This window comes from Panulirus ornatus, chromosome 13, assembly GCF_036320965.1.
Source record: "Panulirus ornatus isolate Po-2019 chromosome 13, ASM3632096v1, whole genome shotgun sequence".
NCBI lineage: Eukaryota > Metazoa > Arthropoda > Malacostraca > Decapoda > Palinuridae > Panulirus > Panulirus ornatus.
Window position 1 is genome coordinate 60,870,748 of NC_092236.1, and position 18,298 is coordinate 60,889,045.

The 18,298-nt window shown below is 43.3% G+C and overlaps 1 protein-coding gene across 13 annotated transcripts in view; it reads left to right on the forward strand.

The window, feature by feature from the left end:
* The window catches only part of LOC139752964 (TBCC domain-containing protein 1-like), a 152,165-nt gene that overhangs the window by 129,910 nt on the left and 3,957 nt on the right, over nt 1-18,298 (forward strand). For all 13 annotated transcript variants that reach the window (XM_071669107.1, XM_071669102.1, XM_071669113.1 and 10 more), the window contains one exon: nt 407-549. In XM_071669107.1, coding sequence (XP_071525208.1) covers nt 407-549 — 143 coding nt within the window. The remainder of the gene's footprint in view (nt 1-406; nt 550-18,298) is intronic.

An 18,298-nucleotide genomic window follows, 5' to 3' on the forward strand; every position in this document is an offset into this window, starting at 1 on the left:
TAAATTCAGGTATACTCTGAGAAAAATGCCTGAAATAAAGTTATAAGTGACAGTGGTAATAGGGCAACTAGAAGGCTGATGTGCAGCATTGGGGAGTCAGTGTTAGCTTAAAAACTGCAGCTGCTTTTTTTTTCCTATATAACCCAGTTGTGGGCCAACCAGGCCTCCTGTTGTCTGTCTTTCTCATGTAAACACTTTTACCTCCACTCTTCCGTACACCTCACCTCCACTTTTCCCTCTTCCTCATTCCCACAAGACCTGTGAAATGGTCAGAGTCTCCAAAGAATCCTCTCACAACTCTAGCATCCAGTACAGCCTTTCTCAGTCTTTAAACTACTGTGAGAAATTTTGTTCTAATCCAAGATAAAACTTTGTCATTCAAAAGTTATTGTACTTTTATTTTCAGGTAGTGAAGGAGTTCTGGGAGGTACTTGTGAAGTGATGAACCCAGAAGATTTCCAACTGTTGGTGATTCCCTTCACCCAGACTCCTCCTATAGATGGCAGGCCTCCTCTTCTACCTCCAGGGCTACCACATGAATTTGCCAAGGTTAGCAGACAAGGATTTTTGGATTATCATGCTCAACTTTCCATTCTCCTTCAATGAATGCTGTAGTACATCCCATCCCTAAGAAGGGGGATCCTTCTAACCCCTTTAACTATCATCCTGTTGCTTTGACATGTACTATTACCATAGTCTTTGTAACCCTCCTCAACTCCCATATCCTCAGACATCTTGAATCTCATTGTCTTCTCTCTAATCACCTGTATGGCTTCTGTGTCCACGAATGTGGCCTTTTTTTTCCGTTTTCCTGGTGCTACCTTACTGAAGCGGGGGCTGTGATGCTGTTTTCTTTGTGGCAGGGTGGCGACAGGAATGGATGAAGGTAGCAAGTGTGAATGCGTACATGTGTATGTGGGTGGGTTGGGCCATTCTTTCGTCTGTTTCCTTGTGCTACCTTGCTAATGCAGATGGTGATTAAGTATGATAAATGAATAATGAATCTTTTACCCTATCACTTCTTACATCACATATTGTCCTTAACATTTCATATACAACAGATTCAGCACCTATACATTTTCATCTGTAGCACATTCCTCACATTGTTACAACACTGTCAGTACTCTTATACCTTCAAAGATGTCCATATTACCCCTCCCACACATTCATTATTGGTCCCAGGACCTTTGTCTCTTCCCCACCCTCTAACTTACTTCCGCTCCCATGAATCCATTTGCTTCCATGTCCACTTCCAGGTGTCTGAAATACATCATTTCATCCAAGTTTTCTGCTTTCATAATTAAACCCCAACTAACCATATCTCTCCATTGCTAAGCTTAATAACCTTAAATTTTATTCACGTTTACTCTCAAATTTCTCCATTCAAACATACTTCTTAACTCAGATACTAGCTTCTCTAGTCTCTGACTTGAATTATCCAACAATACCGTGTCATTAGCAAACAACAACTGACTCGCCTCCTTGGCCCCCCCCAACCGCAACAGAATGCATACCTGTCTGCCCCACCAAGACCCTTCCATTGACCTTCCTCACCACCCCATACATTAACAGATTGGACAGCCATGGTGACATTACATACCTCTGCTGCAGGCCCACCTTCACATTGAACCACTCACTCTCCTCTTTACCAATTTGTACACACTTACTCTCTTGATAAAAAGTCACTCTTACAGTCATAACACCTTTCACAAGGCACTTCTACCAACCCTGTCATGTGCTTTCTCAAGACCATAAAATGCCACACAAATTCTGTTTCTCAAAGCAATTTCCTGATCACACATCCTCTAACACTCCTAAAACCACATTATTCCCACTCCCCCAAGTCTAATGCTCTTTGCAAGCCACTACCCTCTCAATCACCACTCTTCCAAACAATTAATTAGTACTTTTAAGAAATTTATAACTTTGTAATTAGAAAATTTACTTCTTCATCCCACCACTCACTGCCACTTCTAATCTGCCCACCTCCCACCTTTCTCATGCCACATGCATCTTTTACTCATGCCATCACTGCTTCCCTAAATACATCCCATTCCTCACCCACTCCCCTCACATCAGTTGCTCTCACCTTTTGCCATTCTACACTCAGTCTCTCCTGGGACTTCCTATACACGTCCCAGGAGAGATTGAGTGTAGAAATGGCAAAAGGTGAGCGCAAAAACATGAGGGGAGTGGGTGAGGAATGGAAGGTTTTTAGGGAAGCAGTGATGGCATGTGCAATGGCATGTACAAAAGATGTATGTGGCTTGAGAAGGTGGGAGGTGGGCAGATCAGAAAGGATGGCCAGTGGTGGGATGAAGAAGTAAAGTTGTTAGTGAAAGAGAAAAGAGAAGTGTTTGGACAATACTTCCAAGGAAGGAGTGCAAATGACTGGGAGATGTACAAGATAAAGCAGCAGTAGGTCAAGAGGAAGGTGCATGGGTTGAAAAAGAGGGCAAATGATAGTTGGGTTGAGAGGTTATCATTAAACTTTAGGGAGAATAAAAAGATGTTTTGGAAGGAGGTAAATAATATGCGTAAGACGAGGGAACAGATGGGAAGATTGGTGAAGGGGCAAGGGGGAAGTGATAACAGATAGTGATGAAGAGAGAGGGAGATGGAGTGAGCATTTTGAGGCTTTGTTGAATATATATGATGATAGAGTGGTAGGTGTAAGATGTTTTGGCTGGGGTGGTGTGCAAAGTGAGAGGGGTCAGGGAGAATGGTTTGGTTATGAGAGAAGAGGTGGTGAAAGCCTTGTGGAAGATGAAATCTGGCAAGGTGGCAGGTTTAAATGGTATTGCAATTGAATTTATTAAGAAAGGGGGTGACTGTGTTGTTGATTGGTTGGTAAGGACATTCAGTATATGTATGGATCATGCCTGAGCATTGGTGAAATGAGTGTATTGTGCCATTGTACGAAGGCAAAAGGGATAAAGGTGAGTGTTCAAACTACAGAGGCATGTTTGTTGAGTATTACTGGAAAATTACATGGGAGGGTATTGATTGAGAGGGTGAAGGCATGTACTGAGCATCAGATTGGGGAGGAGCAGTATGGTTTCAGAAGTAGTAGTGGATGTGTGGATCGGGTGTTTGCTTTGAAGAATGTGTGTGAGAAATACTTAGAAAATCAGATGGATTTGTATGTGGCAGTTATGGATCTAGAGAAGATATATGATAGGATTGATAGAGATGCTTTGTGGAAGATCTTAAGAGTATATGGTGTGGGAGGTAAGCTGCTAGAATCAGTGAAAAGCTTTTATTAAGGATGTAAGGCATGTGTACGAGAAGGAATGGAGGAGAGTGATTGGTTCCCAGTGAAGGTCCATTTGTGGCAGGGGTGTTTGATACCCCCATGGTTGTTTAATTTGTTTATGGATGGAGTGGTTAGGGAGGTAAATGCAAGAGTTTTGGAGAGAGGGGCGAGTATGCAATCTGTTGGGATGAGAGGGCCTGGTAAGTGAGTCAGTTGTTCACTGATGACATAGCACTGATGGTTGATTCGAATGAGGAACTGCAGAAGTTAGTGACTGAGTTTGGAAAAGTGTGTGACAGGAGAAAGTTGAGAGTAAATGTGAATAAGAGGAAGGTTATTAGGTTCAGCAGGGTTGAGGGATAAGTTAGTTGGGATGTAAGTTTAAATGGAGAAAAATTAGCAGCAAATGGAACCATGGAAGCAGAAGTGAGTCACAGGGTGGGGGAGGGGGCAAAGGTTCTAGTAGCAATGAAGAATATGTGGAAAGATAGAACATTATCTTGGAGAGCAAAAATGGGTATATTTGAAGGAATAATGGTTCCAACAATATTATATGGTTGTGAGGCATGGGCTGTAGATAGGGTTGCATGGAGGAGGGTGGATGTATTAGAAATGAAATGTTTGAGGACAGTATGTGGTGTGAGGTGGTTTGATCGAGTAAGTAATGAAAGGGTAAGAGAGATGAGTGGAAGTAAAAAGAGTGTGGTTGAGAGAGCAGAAGAGGGTTTGTTGAAATGTTTGGTCATATGGAGAGAATGATTGAGGAAAGTTTGACAGAGAGGATACATATGTCAGAGGTGAAGGAAACAAGGAGAAATGGGAGACCAAATTGGAGGTGGAAGGATGGAGTGAAAAAGATTTTGAGCGATCAGAGCCTGAACATACAGGAGGGTGAGAGGCATGCAAGGAATAGAGTAAATTGGAACAATGTGGTATGTTTGATCACCATTTCCATCATCAGTGGGATAGCTCCATGAAACAGATGAAGAATGGCTTATCCACTCATATACACATATGTATATATTTTTTTTTTCTTTTTTCTATTATACTTTGTCGCTGTCTCCCATGTTAGCAAGGTATCGCAAGGAAACAGATGAAAGAATGGCCCAACCCACCCACATATACATGTATATACAGACACATCCACACACGCACATTTACATACTTATACATCTCAACGTATACATATATATACACACACAGACATATACATATATACACATGTACACAGTTCATACTGTCTGCCCTTATTTATTCCCATTCCCACCCTGCCACACATGAAATGACAACCCCCTCCCCCCCGCATGTGCACGAGGTAGCACTAGGAAAAGACAACAAGGCCACATTCGTTCACACTCAGTCTTTAGCTGTCATGTAATAATGCACCGAAACCACAGCTCCCTTTCCACATCCAGGCCCCACAGAACTTTCCATGGTTTACCCCAGACGCTTCACATGCCCTGATTCAATCCATTGACAGCACGTCGACTCCGGTATTCCACATCATTCCAATTCTTTCTATTCCTTGCACACCTTTCACCCTCCTGCATGCTCAGGCCCCGATCACTCAAAATTTTTTTCACTCCATCTTTCCACCTCCAATTTGGTCTCTCACTTCTCCTCGTTCCCTCCACCTCTGACACATATATCCTCTTTATCAATCTTTCCTCACTCATTCTCTCCATGTGACCAAACCATTTCAAAACACCCTCTTCTGCTCTCTCAACCACACTCTTTTTATTACCACATATCTCTCTCACCCTTTCATTACTTACTTGATCAAACCACCTCACCCCACATATTATCCTCAAACATCTCATTTCCAGCACATCCACCCTCCTCCGCACAACTCTATCTATAGCACATGTTTCGCAACCATATAACATTGTTGGAACCACACCCTTTTTTGCTTTCCAAGATAACATTCTCGACTTCCACACATTTTTCAATGCTCCCAGAACTTTCGCCCCCTCCCCTCAGAGAGTGTTATTGGATTACGTGTTAATTGATAGGTGGGCGAAAGAGAGACTTTTGGATGTTAATGTCCTGAGAGGTGCAACTGGAGGGATGTCTGATCATTATCTTGTGGAGACGAAGGTGAAGATTTGTAGGCTACAAGGTTTTCAGAAAAGAAGAGAATGTTGGGGTGAAGAGAGTGGTGAGAGTAAGTGAGCTTGGGAAGGAGACTTGTGTGAGGAAGTACCAGGAGAGACTGAGTACAGAATGGAAAAAGGTGAGAACAAAGGAGGTAAGGGGAGTGGGGGAGGAATGGGATGTATTTAGGGAAGCAGTGATGGCTTGCGCAAAAGATGCTTTTGGCATGAGAAGCGTGGGGGGTTGGTTGATTAGAAAGGGTAGTGAGTGGTGGGATGAAGATGTAAGATTATTAGTGAATGAGAAGAGAGAGGCATTTTGACGATTTTTGCAGGGAAAAAATGCAAATGAGTGGGAGATGTATAAAAGAAAGAGGCAGGAGGTCAAGAGAAAGGTGCAAGAGGTGAAAAAGAGGGCAAATGAGAGTTAGGGTGAGAGAGTATCATTAAATTTTAGTGAGAATAAAGAGATGTTTTGGAAGGAGGTAAATAAAGTGTGTAAGACAAGGGAGCAAATGGGAACTTCAGTGAAGGGGGCTAATGGGGAGGTGATAACAAGTAGTGGTGATGTGAGAAGGAAATGGAGTGAGTATTTTGAAGGTTTGTTGAATGTGTTGGATGATAGAGTGGCAGATATATGGTGTTTTGGTCAAGGTGGTGTGCAAAGTGAGAGGGTTAGGGAAAATGATTTGGTAAACAGAGAAGAGGTAGTAAAAGCTTTGCGGAAGATGAAAGCCAGCAAGGCAGCAGGTTTGGATGGTATTGCAGTGGAATTTATTAAAAAAGGAGGTGACTGTATTGTTGACTGGTTGGTAAGGTTATTTAATGTATGTATGATTCATGGTGAGGTGCCTGAGGATTGGCGGAATGCTTGCATAGTGCCATTGTACAAAGGCAAAGGGGATAAGAGTGAGTGCTCAAATTACAGAGGTATAAGTTTGTTGAGTACAAAGGCAAAGGGGATAAGAGTGAGTGCTCAAATTACAGAGGTATAAGTTTGTTGAGTATTCCTGGTAAATTATATGGGAGGGTATTGATTGAGAGGGTGAAGGCATGTACAGAGCATCAGATTGGGGAAGAGCAGTGCGGTTTCAGAAGTGGTAGAGGATGTGTGGATCAGGTGTTTGCTTTGAAGAATGTATGTGAGAAATACTTAGAAAAGCAAATGGATTTGTATGTAGCATTTATGGATCTGGAGAAGGCATATGATAGAGTTGATAGAGATGCTCTGTGGAAGGTATTAAGAATATATGGTGTGGGAGGCAAGTTGTTAGAAGCAGTGAAAAGTTTTTATCGAGGATGTAAGGCATGTGTACGTGTAGGAAGAGAGGAAAGTGATTGGTTCTCAGTGAATGTAGGTTTGCGGCAGGGGTGTGTGATGTCTCCATGGTTGTTTAATTTGTTTATGGATGGGGTTGTAAAGGAGGTAAATGCAAGAGTCCTGGAAAGAGGGGCAAGTATGAAGTCTGTTGGGGATGAGAGAGCTTGGGAAGTGAGTCAATTGTTGTTCGCTGATGATACAGCGCTGGTGGCTGATTCATGTGAGAAACTGCAGAAGCTGGTGACTGAGTTTGGTAAAGTGTGTGGAAGAAGAAAGTTGAGAGTAAATGTGAATAAGAGCAAGGTTATTAGGTACAGTAGGGGTGAGGGTCAAGTCAATTGGGAGGTGAGTTTGAATGGAGAAAAACTGGAGGAAGTGAAGTGTTTTAGATATCTGGGAGTGGATCTGTCAGCGGATGGAACCATGGAAGCGGAAGTGGATCATAGGGTGGGGGAGGGGGCGAAAATTTTGGGAGCCTTGAAAAATGTGTGGAAGTCGAGAACATTATCTCGGAAAGCAAAAATGGGTATGTTTGAGGGAATAGTGGTTCCAACAATGCTGTATGGTTGCGAGGCGTGGGCTATGGATAGAGATGTGCGCAGGAGGATGGATGTGCTGGAAATGAGATGTTTGAGGACAATGTGTGGTGTGAGGTGGTTTGATCGAGTAAGTAACGTAAGGGTAAGAGAGATGTGTGGAAATAAAAAGAGCGTGGTCGAGAGAGCAGAAGAGGGTGTTTTGAAATGGTTTGGGCACATGGAGAGAATGAGTGAGGAGAGATTGACCAAGAGGATATATGTGTCGGAGGTGGAGGGAACGAGGAGAAGAGGGAGACCAAATTGGAGGTGGAAAGATGGAGTGAAAAAGATTTTGTGTGATCGGGGCCTGAACATGCAGGAGGGTGAAAGGAGGGCAAGAAATAGAGTGAATTGGAGTCATGTGGTATACAGGGGTTGACGTGCTGTCAGTGGATTGAAGCAAGGCATGTGAAGCGTCTGGGGTAAACCATGGAAAGCTGTGTAGGTATGTATATTTGCGTGTCTGGACGTGTGTATGTACATGTGTATGGGGGGGGGGGGGTTGGGCCATTTCTTTCGTCTGTTTCCTTGCGCTACCTCGCAAACGCGGGAGACAGCGACAAAGTATAAAAAAAAAAAAAAAAAAAAAAAAAGTTTGTTGAGTATTCCTGGTAAATTATATGGGAGGGTATTGATTGAGAGGGTGAAGGCAGGTACAGAGGTACAGAGCATCAGATTGGGGAAGAGCAGTGTGGTTTCAGAAGTGGTAGAGGATGTGTGGATCATGTGTTTGCTTTGAAGAATGTATGTGAGAAATACTTAGAAAAGCAAATGGATTTGTATGTAGCATTTATGGATCTGGAGAAGGCATATGATAGAGTTGATAGAGATGCTCTGTGGAAGGTATTAAGAATATATGGTGTGGAAGGCAAGTTATTAGAAGCAGTGAAAAGTTTTTATCGAGGATGTAAGGCATTTGTACGTGTAGGAAGAGAGGAAAGTGATTGGTTCTCAGTGAATGTAGGTTTGCGGCAGGGGTGTGTGATGTCTTCATGGTTGTTTAATTTGTTTATGGATGGGGTTGTTAGGGAGGTGAATGCAAGAGTTTTGGAAAGAGGGGCAAGTATGCAGTTTTTGTTGTGGATGGGGAGAGCTTGGGAAGTGAGTCGTTGTTGTTCGTTTGAGGGAAAAAACACCCACTGGGGGTTTTGATTAATATGAAAAACCCTGGAAAAAGGGCTGTTGTGATTTTGGGTTTTAAAGTGTGTGGGGGGGTTTAAAAAGGCCTTTTTTGGGGGGTGAGGGCCGGGGGGAATTTTGGGGGCTGGGGGAAGTTTTTTTTTTGGGAGGGATAAAAAGGTTTTTGGGGGGGCCTGCATGGGAGGAGGGTGGAAAAAGGGAGGGCCGGAAAAAAAGAGTGGGGAAATTTGGGGCGATTTTTGGTATACAGGGGGTTTTACCCTGCTGTCAGTGGATTGAAATTTCCCCCCCAAAGGCCCTTTTGGGAAACGTCTGGGGGAAAAACCAAATTTTAAAGCTGTTTTTGGTATGTATATTTGGGGGTTTGTGGACTGGTATGTACTTTTTGGGGGGGGGGGGGGTTTGGGGCCCTTTCTTTCGTTTTTTTTCCTTGCGCTACCTCGCAAACGCCCGGGGGGACAGCCCACCCCCAAAATTTAAAAAAAAAAAAAAAAAAAAAAAAAAAAAAAAAAAAAAAAAAAAAAAAAAAAAAAAAAAAATTTTGGGGTGGATCTGGCTGTGGATTTTTGGGACCATGGAAGCGGAAGTGAATCATAGGGTGGGGGAGGGGGCGAAAAATTTTGGGAGCCTTGAAAAATGTTTGGAAATCGAGAACATTATCTCGGAAAAACAAAAAAAAGGGGATGTTTTAAGGGGAAAAGGGGTTCCAACAATTTTTGTATGGTTGGAGGGGGTGGGCTTGGGTTTGAGTTGTGCGCAAGGGGGGGTGGTGGGGGCTGGGAAAAGGGTGGGTTTTTGGACAAATGTTTTGGGGTGAGGTGGTTTGATCGAGTAAAAATTTAAAGCAAGGGGTTTAAGGAAAAGGGGGGGGTGTGGGAAATAAAAAGAGGTGGTTTTTTTAAGAGCAGAAGAGGGGGGTTTTTTTTTTAAATGGTTTTATCCAAAGGAGAGAAAAGGGGTGAGGAAAGATTGACAAAGGGATATATTTTTGTTAGAGGTGGAGGGAAAAAAAAAGGAAAAATGGGGACCAAAATTTGGGGTTTGGGAAAAATGGGAGTGAAAAAGATTTTGAGTGACGGGGGGGGCCTTTAACCTTTGCAAGGGAGGGGGGGGGGAAAGGGGGGGCAAGGAATTTGAGGTGAATTGAAATTGATGTGGTATACCGGGGTTTAAGTGCCCATCAATGGGGAAATTAAAAACCCGGCCCCCTGTGAATGTCTGAGGTAAACCATGGAAAAAATTTTTTGTGGGGCCTGGTGTGGAAAAAAGGGGGCTTGGTTTAGTGCATTATTAAAATGACAGCTAGAGGGCTGGTGTGAACGAAAAGTGGCCTTTGTTGTTTTTCCTTTTGTGCTACCTCCACCCCATGAGGGGGGAGGGGGGGTTTTTATTTCATGTGTGGGGAGGTTGGGGGGATGGGAATGAATAAAGGCAGGGCAAGTAATGAAATTTTGTAATGTTTTATATTAAAAAATGTCTGTGTGTGTATTATATAAATATTTGTTGAGATGTATAGGTATGCATATTTGCGGGGTGGAGTGTATGTAATACATGTGTATATGGGTGGGTCGGGCCATTCTTTCGTTTTATTTATTTATTTTGCTTTGTCATTGTCTCCCGCGTTAGCGAGGTAGCGCAAGGAAACAGACGAAAGAATGGCCCAACCCACCCACATACACATGTATATACATACATGTCCACACACGCAAATATGCATACCTATACATCTCAACGTATACATATATATACACACACAGACATATACATATATACACATGTACAAAATTCATACTGTCTGCATTTATTCATTCCCATCGCCACCTCGCCACACATGAAATAACAACCCCCCTCATGTGTGCGAGGTAGCACTAGGAAAAGACAACAAAGGCCCCATTCGTACACACTCAGTCTCTAGCTGTCATGTAATAATGCACCAAAACCACAGCTCCCTTTCCACATCCAGGCCCCACAGAACTTATTATATTTTGCCTTGTCGCTGTCTCCTGCGTTAGCGAGGTAGCACAAGGAAACAGACGAAAGAATGGCCCAACCCACCCACATACACATGTATGTACACACACGTCCACACACGCAAATATACATACCTATACATCTCAATGTATACATATTTATACACACACAGACATATAAATATATACACATGTACATAATTCATACTGTCTGCCCTTATTTATTCCCATTCCCACCCTGCCACACATGAAATGACAACCCCCTCCCCCCCGCATGTGCACGAGGTAGCACTAGGAAAAGACAACAAGGCCACATTCGTTCACACTCAGTCTTTAGCTGTCATGTAATAATGCACCGAAACCACAGCTCCCTTTCCACATCCAGGCCCCACAGAACTTTCCATGGTTTACCCCAGACGCTTCACATGCCCTGATTCAATCCATTGACAGCACGTCGACTCCGGTATTCCACATCATTCCAATTCTTTCTATTCCTTGCACACCTTTCACCCTCCTGCATGCTCAGGCCCCGATCACTCAAAATTTTTTTCACTCCATCTTTCCACCTCCAATTTGGTCTCTCACTTCTCCTCGTTCCCTCCACCTCTGACACATATATCCTCTTTATCAATCTTTCCTCACTCATTCTCTCCATGTGACCAAACCATTTCAAAACACCCTCTTCTGCTCTCTCAACCACACTCTTTTTATTACCACATATCTCTCTCACCCTTTCATTACTTACTTGATCAAACCACCTCACCCCACATATTATCCTCAAACATCTCATTTCCAGCACATCCACCCTCCTCCGCACAACTCTATCTATAGCACATGTTTCGCAACCATATAACATTGTTGGAACCACACCCTTTTTTGCTTTCCAAGATAACATTCTCGACTTCCACACATTTTTCAATGCTCCCAGAACTTTCGCCCCCTCCCCTCAGAGAGTGTTATTGGATTACGTGTTAATTGATAGGTGGGCGAAAGAGAGACTTTTGGATGTTAATGTCCTGAGAGGTGCAACTGGAGGGATGTCTGATCATTATCTTGTGGAGACGAAGGTGAAGATTTGTAGGCTACAAGGTTTTCAGAAAAGAAGAGAATGTTGGGGTGAAGAGAGTGGTGAGAGTAAGTGAGCTTGGGAAGGAGACTTGTGTGAGGAAGTACCAGGAGAGACTGAGTACAGAATGGAAAAAGGTGAGAACAAAGGAGGTAAGGGGAGTGGGGGAGGAATGGGATGTATTTAGGGAAGCAGTGATGGCTTGCGCAAAAGATGCTTTTGGCATGAGAAGCGTGGGGGTTTGGTTGATTAGAAAGGGTAGTGAGTGGTGGGATGAAGATGTAAGATTATTAGTGAATGAGAAGAGAGAGGCATTTTGACGATTTTTGCAGGGAAAAAATGCAAATGAGTGGGAGATGTATAAAAGAAAGAGGCAGGAGGTCAAGAGAAAGGTGCAAGAGGTGAAAAAGAGGGCAAATGAGAGTTAGGGTGAGAGAGTATCATTAAATTTTAGTGAGAATAAAGAGATGTTTTGGAAGGAGGTAAATAAAGTGTGTAAGACAAGGGAGCAAATGGGAACTTCAGTGAAGGGGGCTAATGGGGAGGTGATAACAAGTAGTGGTGATGTGAGAAGGAAATGGAGTGAGTATTTTGAAGGTTTGTTGAATGTGTTGGATGATAGAGTGGCAGATATATGGTGTTTTGGTCAAGGTGGTGTGCAAAGTGAGAGGGTTAGGGAAAATGATTTGGTAAACAGAGAAGAGGTAGTAAAAGCTTTGCGGAAGATGAAAGCCAGCAAGGCAGCAGGTTTGGATGGTATTGCAGTGGAATTTATTAAAAAAGGAGGTGACTGTATTGTTGACTGGTTGGTAAGGTTATTTAATGTATGTATGATTCATGGTGAGGTGCCTGAGGATTGGCGGAATGCTTGCATAGTGCCATTGTACAAAGGCAAAGGGGATAAGAGTGAGTGCTCAAATTACAGAGGTATAAGTTTGTTGAGTACAAAGGCAAAGGGGATAAGAGTGAGTGCTCAAATTACAGAGGTATAAGTTTGTTGAGTATTCCTGGTAAATTATATGGGGGGGTATTGATTGAGAGGGTGAAGGCATGTACAGAGCATCAGATTGGGGAAGAGCAGTGCGGTTTCAGAAGTGGTAGAGGATGTGTGGATCAGGTGTTTGCTTTGAAGAATGTATGTGAGAAATACTTAGAAAAGCAAATGGATTTGTATGTAGCATTTATGGATCTGGAGAAGGCATATGATAGAGTTGATAGAGATGCTCTGTGGAAGGTATTAAGAATATATGGTGTGGGAGGCAAGTTGTTAGAAGCAGTGAAAAGTTTTTATCGAGGATGTAAGGCATGTGTACGTGTAGGAAGAGAGGAAAGTGATTGGTTCTCAGTGAATGTAGGTTTGCGGCAGGGGTGTGTGATGTCTCCATGGTTGTTTAATTTGTTTATGGATGGGGTTGTAAAGGAGGTAAATGCAAGAGTCCTGGAAAGAGGGGCAAGTATGAAGTCTGTTGGGGATGAGAGAGCTTGGGAAGTGAGTCAATTGTTGTTCGCTGATGATACAGCGCTGGTGGCTGATTCATGTGAGAAACTGCAGAAGCTGGTGACTGAGTTTGGTAAAGTGTGTGGAAGAAGAAAGTTGAGAGTAAATGTGAATAAGAGCAAGGTTATTAGGTACAGTAGGGGTGAGGGTCAAGTCAATTGGGAGGTGAGTTTGAATGGAGAAAAACTGGAGGAAGTGAAGTGTTTTAGATATCTGGGAGTGGATCTGTCAGCGGATGGAACCATGGAAGCGGAAGTGGATCATAGGGTGGGGGAGGGGGCGAAAATTTTGGGAGCCTTGAAAAATGTGTGGAAGTCGAGAACATTATCTCGGAAAGCAAAAATGGGTATGTTTGAGGGAATAGTGGTTCCAACAATGCTGTATGGTTGCGAGGCGTGGGCTATGGATAGAGATGTGCGCAGGAGGATGGATGTGCTGGAAATGAGATGTTTGAGGACAATGTGTGGTGTGAGGTGGTTTGATCGAGTAAGTAACGTAAGGGTAAGAGAGATGTGTGGAAATAAAAAGAGCGTGGTCGAGAGAGCAGAAGAGGGTGTTTTGAAATGGTTTGGGCACATGGAGAGAATGAGTGAGGAGAGATTGACCAAGAGGATATATGTGTCGGAGGTGGAGGGAACGAGGAGAAGAGGGAGACCAAATTGGAGGTGGAAAGATGGAGTGAAAAAGATTTTGTGTGATCGGGGCCTGAACATGCAGGAGGGTGAAAGGAGGGCAAGAAATAGAGTGAATTGGAGTCATGTGGTATACAGGGGTTGACGTGCTGTCAGTGGATTGAAGCAAGGCATGTGAAGCGTCTGGGGTAAACCATGGAAAGCTGTGTAGGTATGTATATTTGCGTGTCTGGACGTGTGTATGTACATGTGTATGGGGGGGGGGGGGTTGGGCCATTTCTTTCGTCTGTTTCCTTGCGCTACCTCGCAAACGCGGGAGACAGCGACAAAGTATAAAAAAAAAAAAAAAAAAAAAAAAAGTTTGTTGAGTATTCCTGGTAAATTATATGGGAGGGTATTGATTGAGAGGGTGAAGGCAGGTACAGAGGTACAGAGCATCAGATTGGGGAAGAGCAGTGTGGTTTCAGAAGTGGTAGAGGATGTGTGGATCATGTGTTTGCTTTGAAGAATGTATGTGAGATATACTTAGAAAAGCAAATGGATTTGTATGTAGCATTTATGGATCTGGAGAAGGCATATGATAGAGTTGATAGAGATGCTCTGTGGAAGGTATTAAGAATATATGGTGTGGAAGGCAAGTTATTAGAAGCAGTGAAAAGTTTTTATCGAGGATGTAAGGCATTTGTACGTGTAGGAAGAGAGGAAAGTGATTGGTTCTCAGTGAATGTAGGTTTGCGGCAGGGGTGTGTGATGTCTTCATGGTTGTTTAATTTGTTTATGGATGGGGTTGTTAGGGAGGTGAATGCAAGAGTTTTGGAAAGAGGGGCAAGTATGCAGTCTGTTGTGGATGAGAGAGCTTGGGAAGTGAGTCAGTTGTTGTTCGCTGATGATACAGCACTGGTGGTTGATTCATATGAGAAACTGGAGAAGCTGTTGCTGAGTTTGGTAAAGTGTGTGAAAGAAGAAAGTTAAGGGTAAATGTGAATAAGAGCAAGGTTATTAGATACAGTAGGGTTGAGGGTCAAGTCAATTGGGAGGTAAGTTTGAATGGAGAAAAACTGGAGGAAGTAAAGTGTTTTATATATCTGGAAAGATGGAGTGAAAAAGATTTTGTGTGATCGGGGCCTGAACATGCAGGAGGGTGAAAGGAGGGCAAGGAATAGAGTGAATTGGAGCGATGTGGTATACAGGGTTTGACGTGCTGTCAGTGGATTGAATCAAGGCATGTGAAGCGTCTGGGGTAAACCATGGAAAGCTGTGTAGGTATGTATATTTGCGTGTGTGGACGTGTGTATGTACATGTGTATGGGGGGGGGGGGGGTTGGGCCATTTCTTTCGTCTGTTTCCTTGCGCTACCTCGCAAACGCGGGAGACAGCGACAAAGTAAAAAAAAAAAAAAAAAAAAAAAAAATATCTGGGAGTGGATCTGGCTGTGGATGGTACCATGGAAGCGGAAGTGAATCATAGGGTGGGGGAGGGGGCGAAAATTCTGGGAGCCTTGAAGAATGTTTGGAAATCGAGAACATTATCTCGGAAAGCAAAAATGGGTATGCTTGAAGGAATAGCGGTTCCAACAATGTTGTATGGTTGTGAGGCGTGGGCTATGGATAGAGTTGTGCGCAGGAGGGTGGATGTGCTGGAAATGAGGTGTTGGAGGACAATATGTTGTGTGAGGTGGTTTGATCGAGTAAGTAATGCAAGGGTAAGAGAGATGTGTGGTAATAAAAAGAGTGTGGTTGAGCGAGCAGAAGAGGGTGTTTTGAAATGGTTTCATCACATGGAGAGAATGAGTGAGGAAAGATTGACAAAGAGGATATATGTGTCAGAGGTGGAGGGAAAAAGGAGAAGTGGGAGACCAAATTGGAGGTGGAAAGATGGAGTGAAAAAGATTTTGAGTGATCGGGGCCTGAACTTGCAGGAGGGTGAAAGGCGTGCAAGGAATAGAGTGAATTGAAATGATGTGGTATACCGGGGTCAACGTGCTATCAATGGATTAAACCAGGCCATGTGAAGTGTCTGAGGTAAACCATGGAAAGTTGTGTGGGGCCTGGATGTGGAAAGGGAGCTGTGGTTTCAGTGCATTATTACATGACAGCTAGAGACTGAGTGTGAACGAATGTGGCCTTTGTTGTCTTTTCCTAGTGCTACCTCGCACACATGAGGGGGGAGGGGGGTTGTTATTTCATGTGTGGTGAGGTGGCGATGGGAATGAATAAAGGCAGACAGTATGAATTATGTACATGTGTATATATGTATATGTCTGTGTGTGTATATATATATATATACGTTGAGATGTATAGGTATGCATATTTGCGTGTGTGGACGTGTATGTATATACATGTGTATATGGGTGGGTCGGGCCATTCTTTCGTTTTATTTATTTATTTTGCTTTGTCATTGTCTCCCGCGTTAGCGAGGTAGCGCAAGGAAACAGACGAAAGAATGGCCCAACCCACCCACATACACATGTATATACATACATGTCCACACACGCAAATATGCATACCTATACATCTCAACGTATACATATATATACACACACAGACATATACATATATACACATGTACAAAATTCATACTGTATACATATTTATACACTACCCCTTCATTCCCATCGTCACCCCGCCACACATGAAATAACAACCCCCTCCCCCCTCATGTGTGCGAGGTAGCACTAGGAAAAGAAAACAAAGGTCACATTCGTTCTCACTCACTATCTAGCTGTCATGTAATAATGCACCAAAACCACAGCTCCCTTTCCACATCCAGGCCCCACAGAACTTTCCATGGTTTACCCCAGACGCTTCACATACCTTGGTTCAATCCATTGACAGCATGTCAACCCCGTTATACCACATCGTTCCAATTCACTCTATTCCTTGCACACCTTTCACCCTCCTGCATGTTCAGGCCCTGATCACTCAAAATCTTTTTCACTCCATCTTTCCACCTCCAATTTGGTCTCCCACTTCTCGTTCCCTCCACCTCTGACACATATATCCTCTTTATCAATCTTTCCTCACTCATTCTCTCCGTGTGACCAAACCATTTCAAAACACCCTCTTCTGCTCTCTCAACCACACTCTTTTTATTACCACACATCTCTCTTACCCTTACATTACTTACTCGATCAAACCACCTCACACCACATATTGTCCTCAAACATCTCATTTCCAGCACATCCACCCTCCTCCGTACAACTCTATCCATAGCCCATGCCTCGCAACCATATAACGTTGTTGGAACCGCTATTCCTTCAAACATACCCATTTTTGCTTTCCGAGATGATGTTCTCAACTTCCACACATTCTTCAACGCTCCCAGAATTTTCACCCCCCTCCCCCACCCTATGATTCACTTCCGCTTCCATGGTTCCATCCACTACCAAATCCACTCCCAGATATCTAAAACACTTCACTTCCTCCAGTATTTCTCCATTCAAACTTACCTCCCAGTTGACTTGACCCTCAACCCTACTGTACCTAATAACCTTGCTCTTATTCACATTTACTTTCAGCTTTCTTCTTTCACACACTTTACCAAACTCAGTCACCAGCTTCTGCAGTTCTCACACGAATCAGCCACCAGTACTGTATCATCAGCGAACAACTGACTCACTTCCCAAGCTCTTTCATCCACAACAGACTGCATACTTGCCCCTCTTTCCATACACACACATATACATAGGACATACGCATATTTACACATGTACATATTTATACTTGCTTGCTTTCATCCATTCCTGGTGCTCCCCCGCCCCTCAGGAAACAGCATCGCTACCCCCTGCTTCATTGAGGTATTGCCAGGAAAACAGATAAAAAAGGCCACATTTGTTCACTCTCTGTCTATAGGTTCTAGTTGTCACGTGTAATGCACCGAAACCACAGCTCCCTTTCCACCTCCAAGCCCCACAGACCTTTCCATAGTTTACCCCAAATGCTTCACATTGACAGCCCATTGACCCTGGTATACCACTTCATTCCAGTTCACTCTATTCCTTGCATGCCTCTTGCCCTCCTGCATGTCCAGGTCCTGATTGCTCAGGATCTCCCTCACTTCATCATTCCACTTCCAATTTTGTTTACCACTTTTCCCTGTTTTCTCCACTTCTGACATATATCTTCTTTGACAATCTCTCCTCACTCATTCTCTCCCTATGTCCACTTCAACACACCCTCCTCTGCTCTCTCAACCACACACTTTTTATTTCCACACATCTCTCTTACCCTTTTATTGTATACTCGATCACCACATATTGTCCTCAAACATTTAATTTCCAACACATCCACCCTCCTCCATACAACCCCATCTATAGCCCATGTTTCGCAACGATTTGATATCGTTGGAACTACTATTCCTTCAAACATGCCCACTTATACTATCTGCAATAATGCTCTCTCCTTCCACCCATTCTTCATTGCACTCTTCATAGAATGCATAATGCCCTCCAACAGCAAGGAATTGAACCCTGCACCATTTGCATGGTTACTGTGTGCACTAACTGCTTGGCTATGCTGCCCCTAATAGGGAAATGACTATTTGATTATTAGTGATTGAATACCCTTCAACTCATGTCCATAAGCAACTGGGTCTAGACCGATATGTCTTGTCAGGCTACCATTACTCAGTAGTCAGCAATTTTATCAAACTCACTGTCACACATGGAGGTATATAAACACATACATAGTGCATATGAGCTTGCACTTTTCATACAACACATAGTGTCCTCCAACAGCAAGGATTC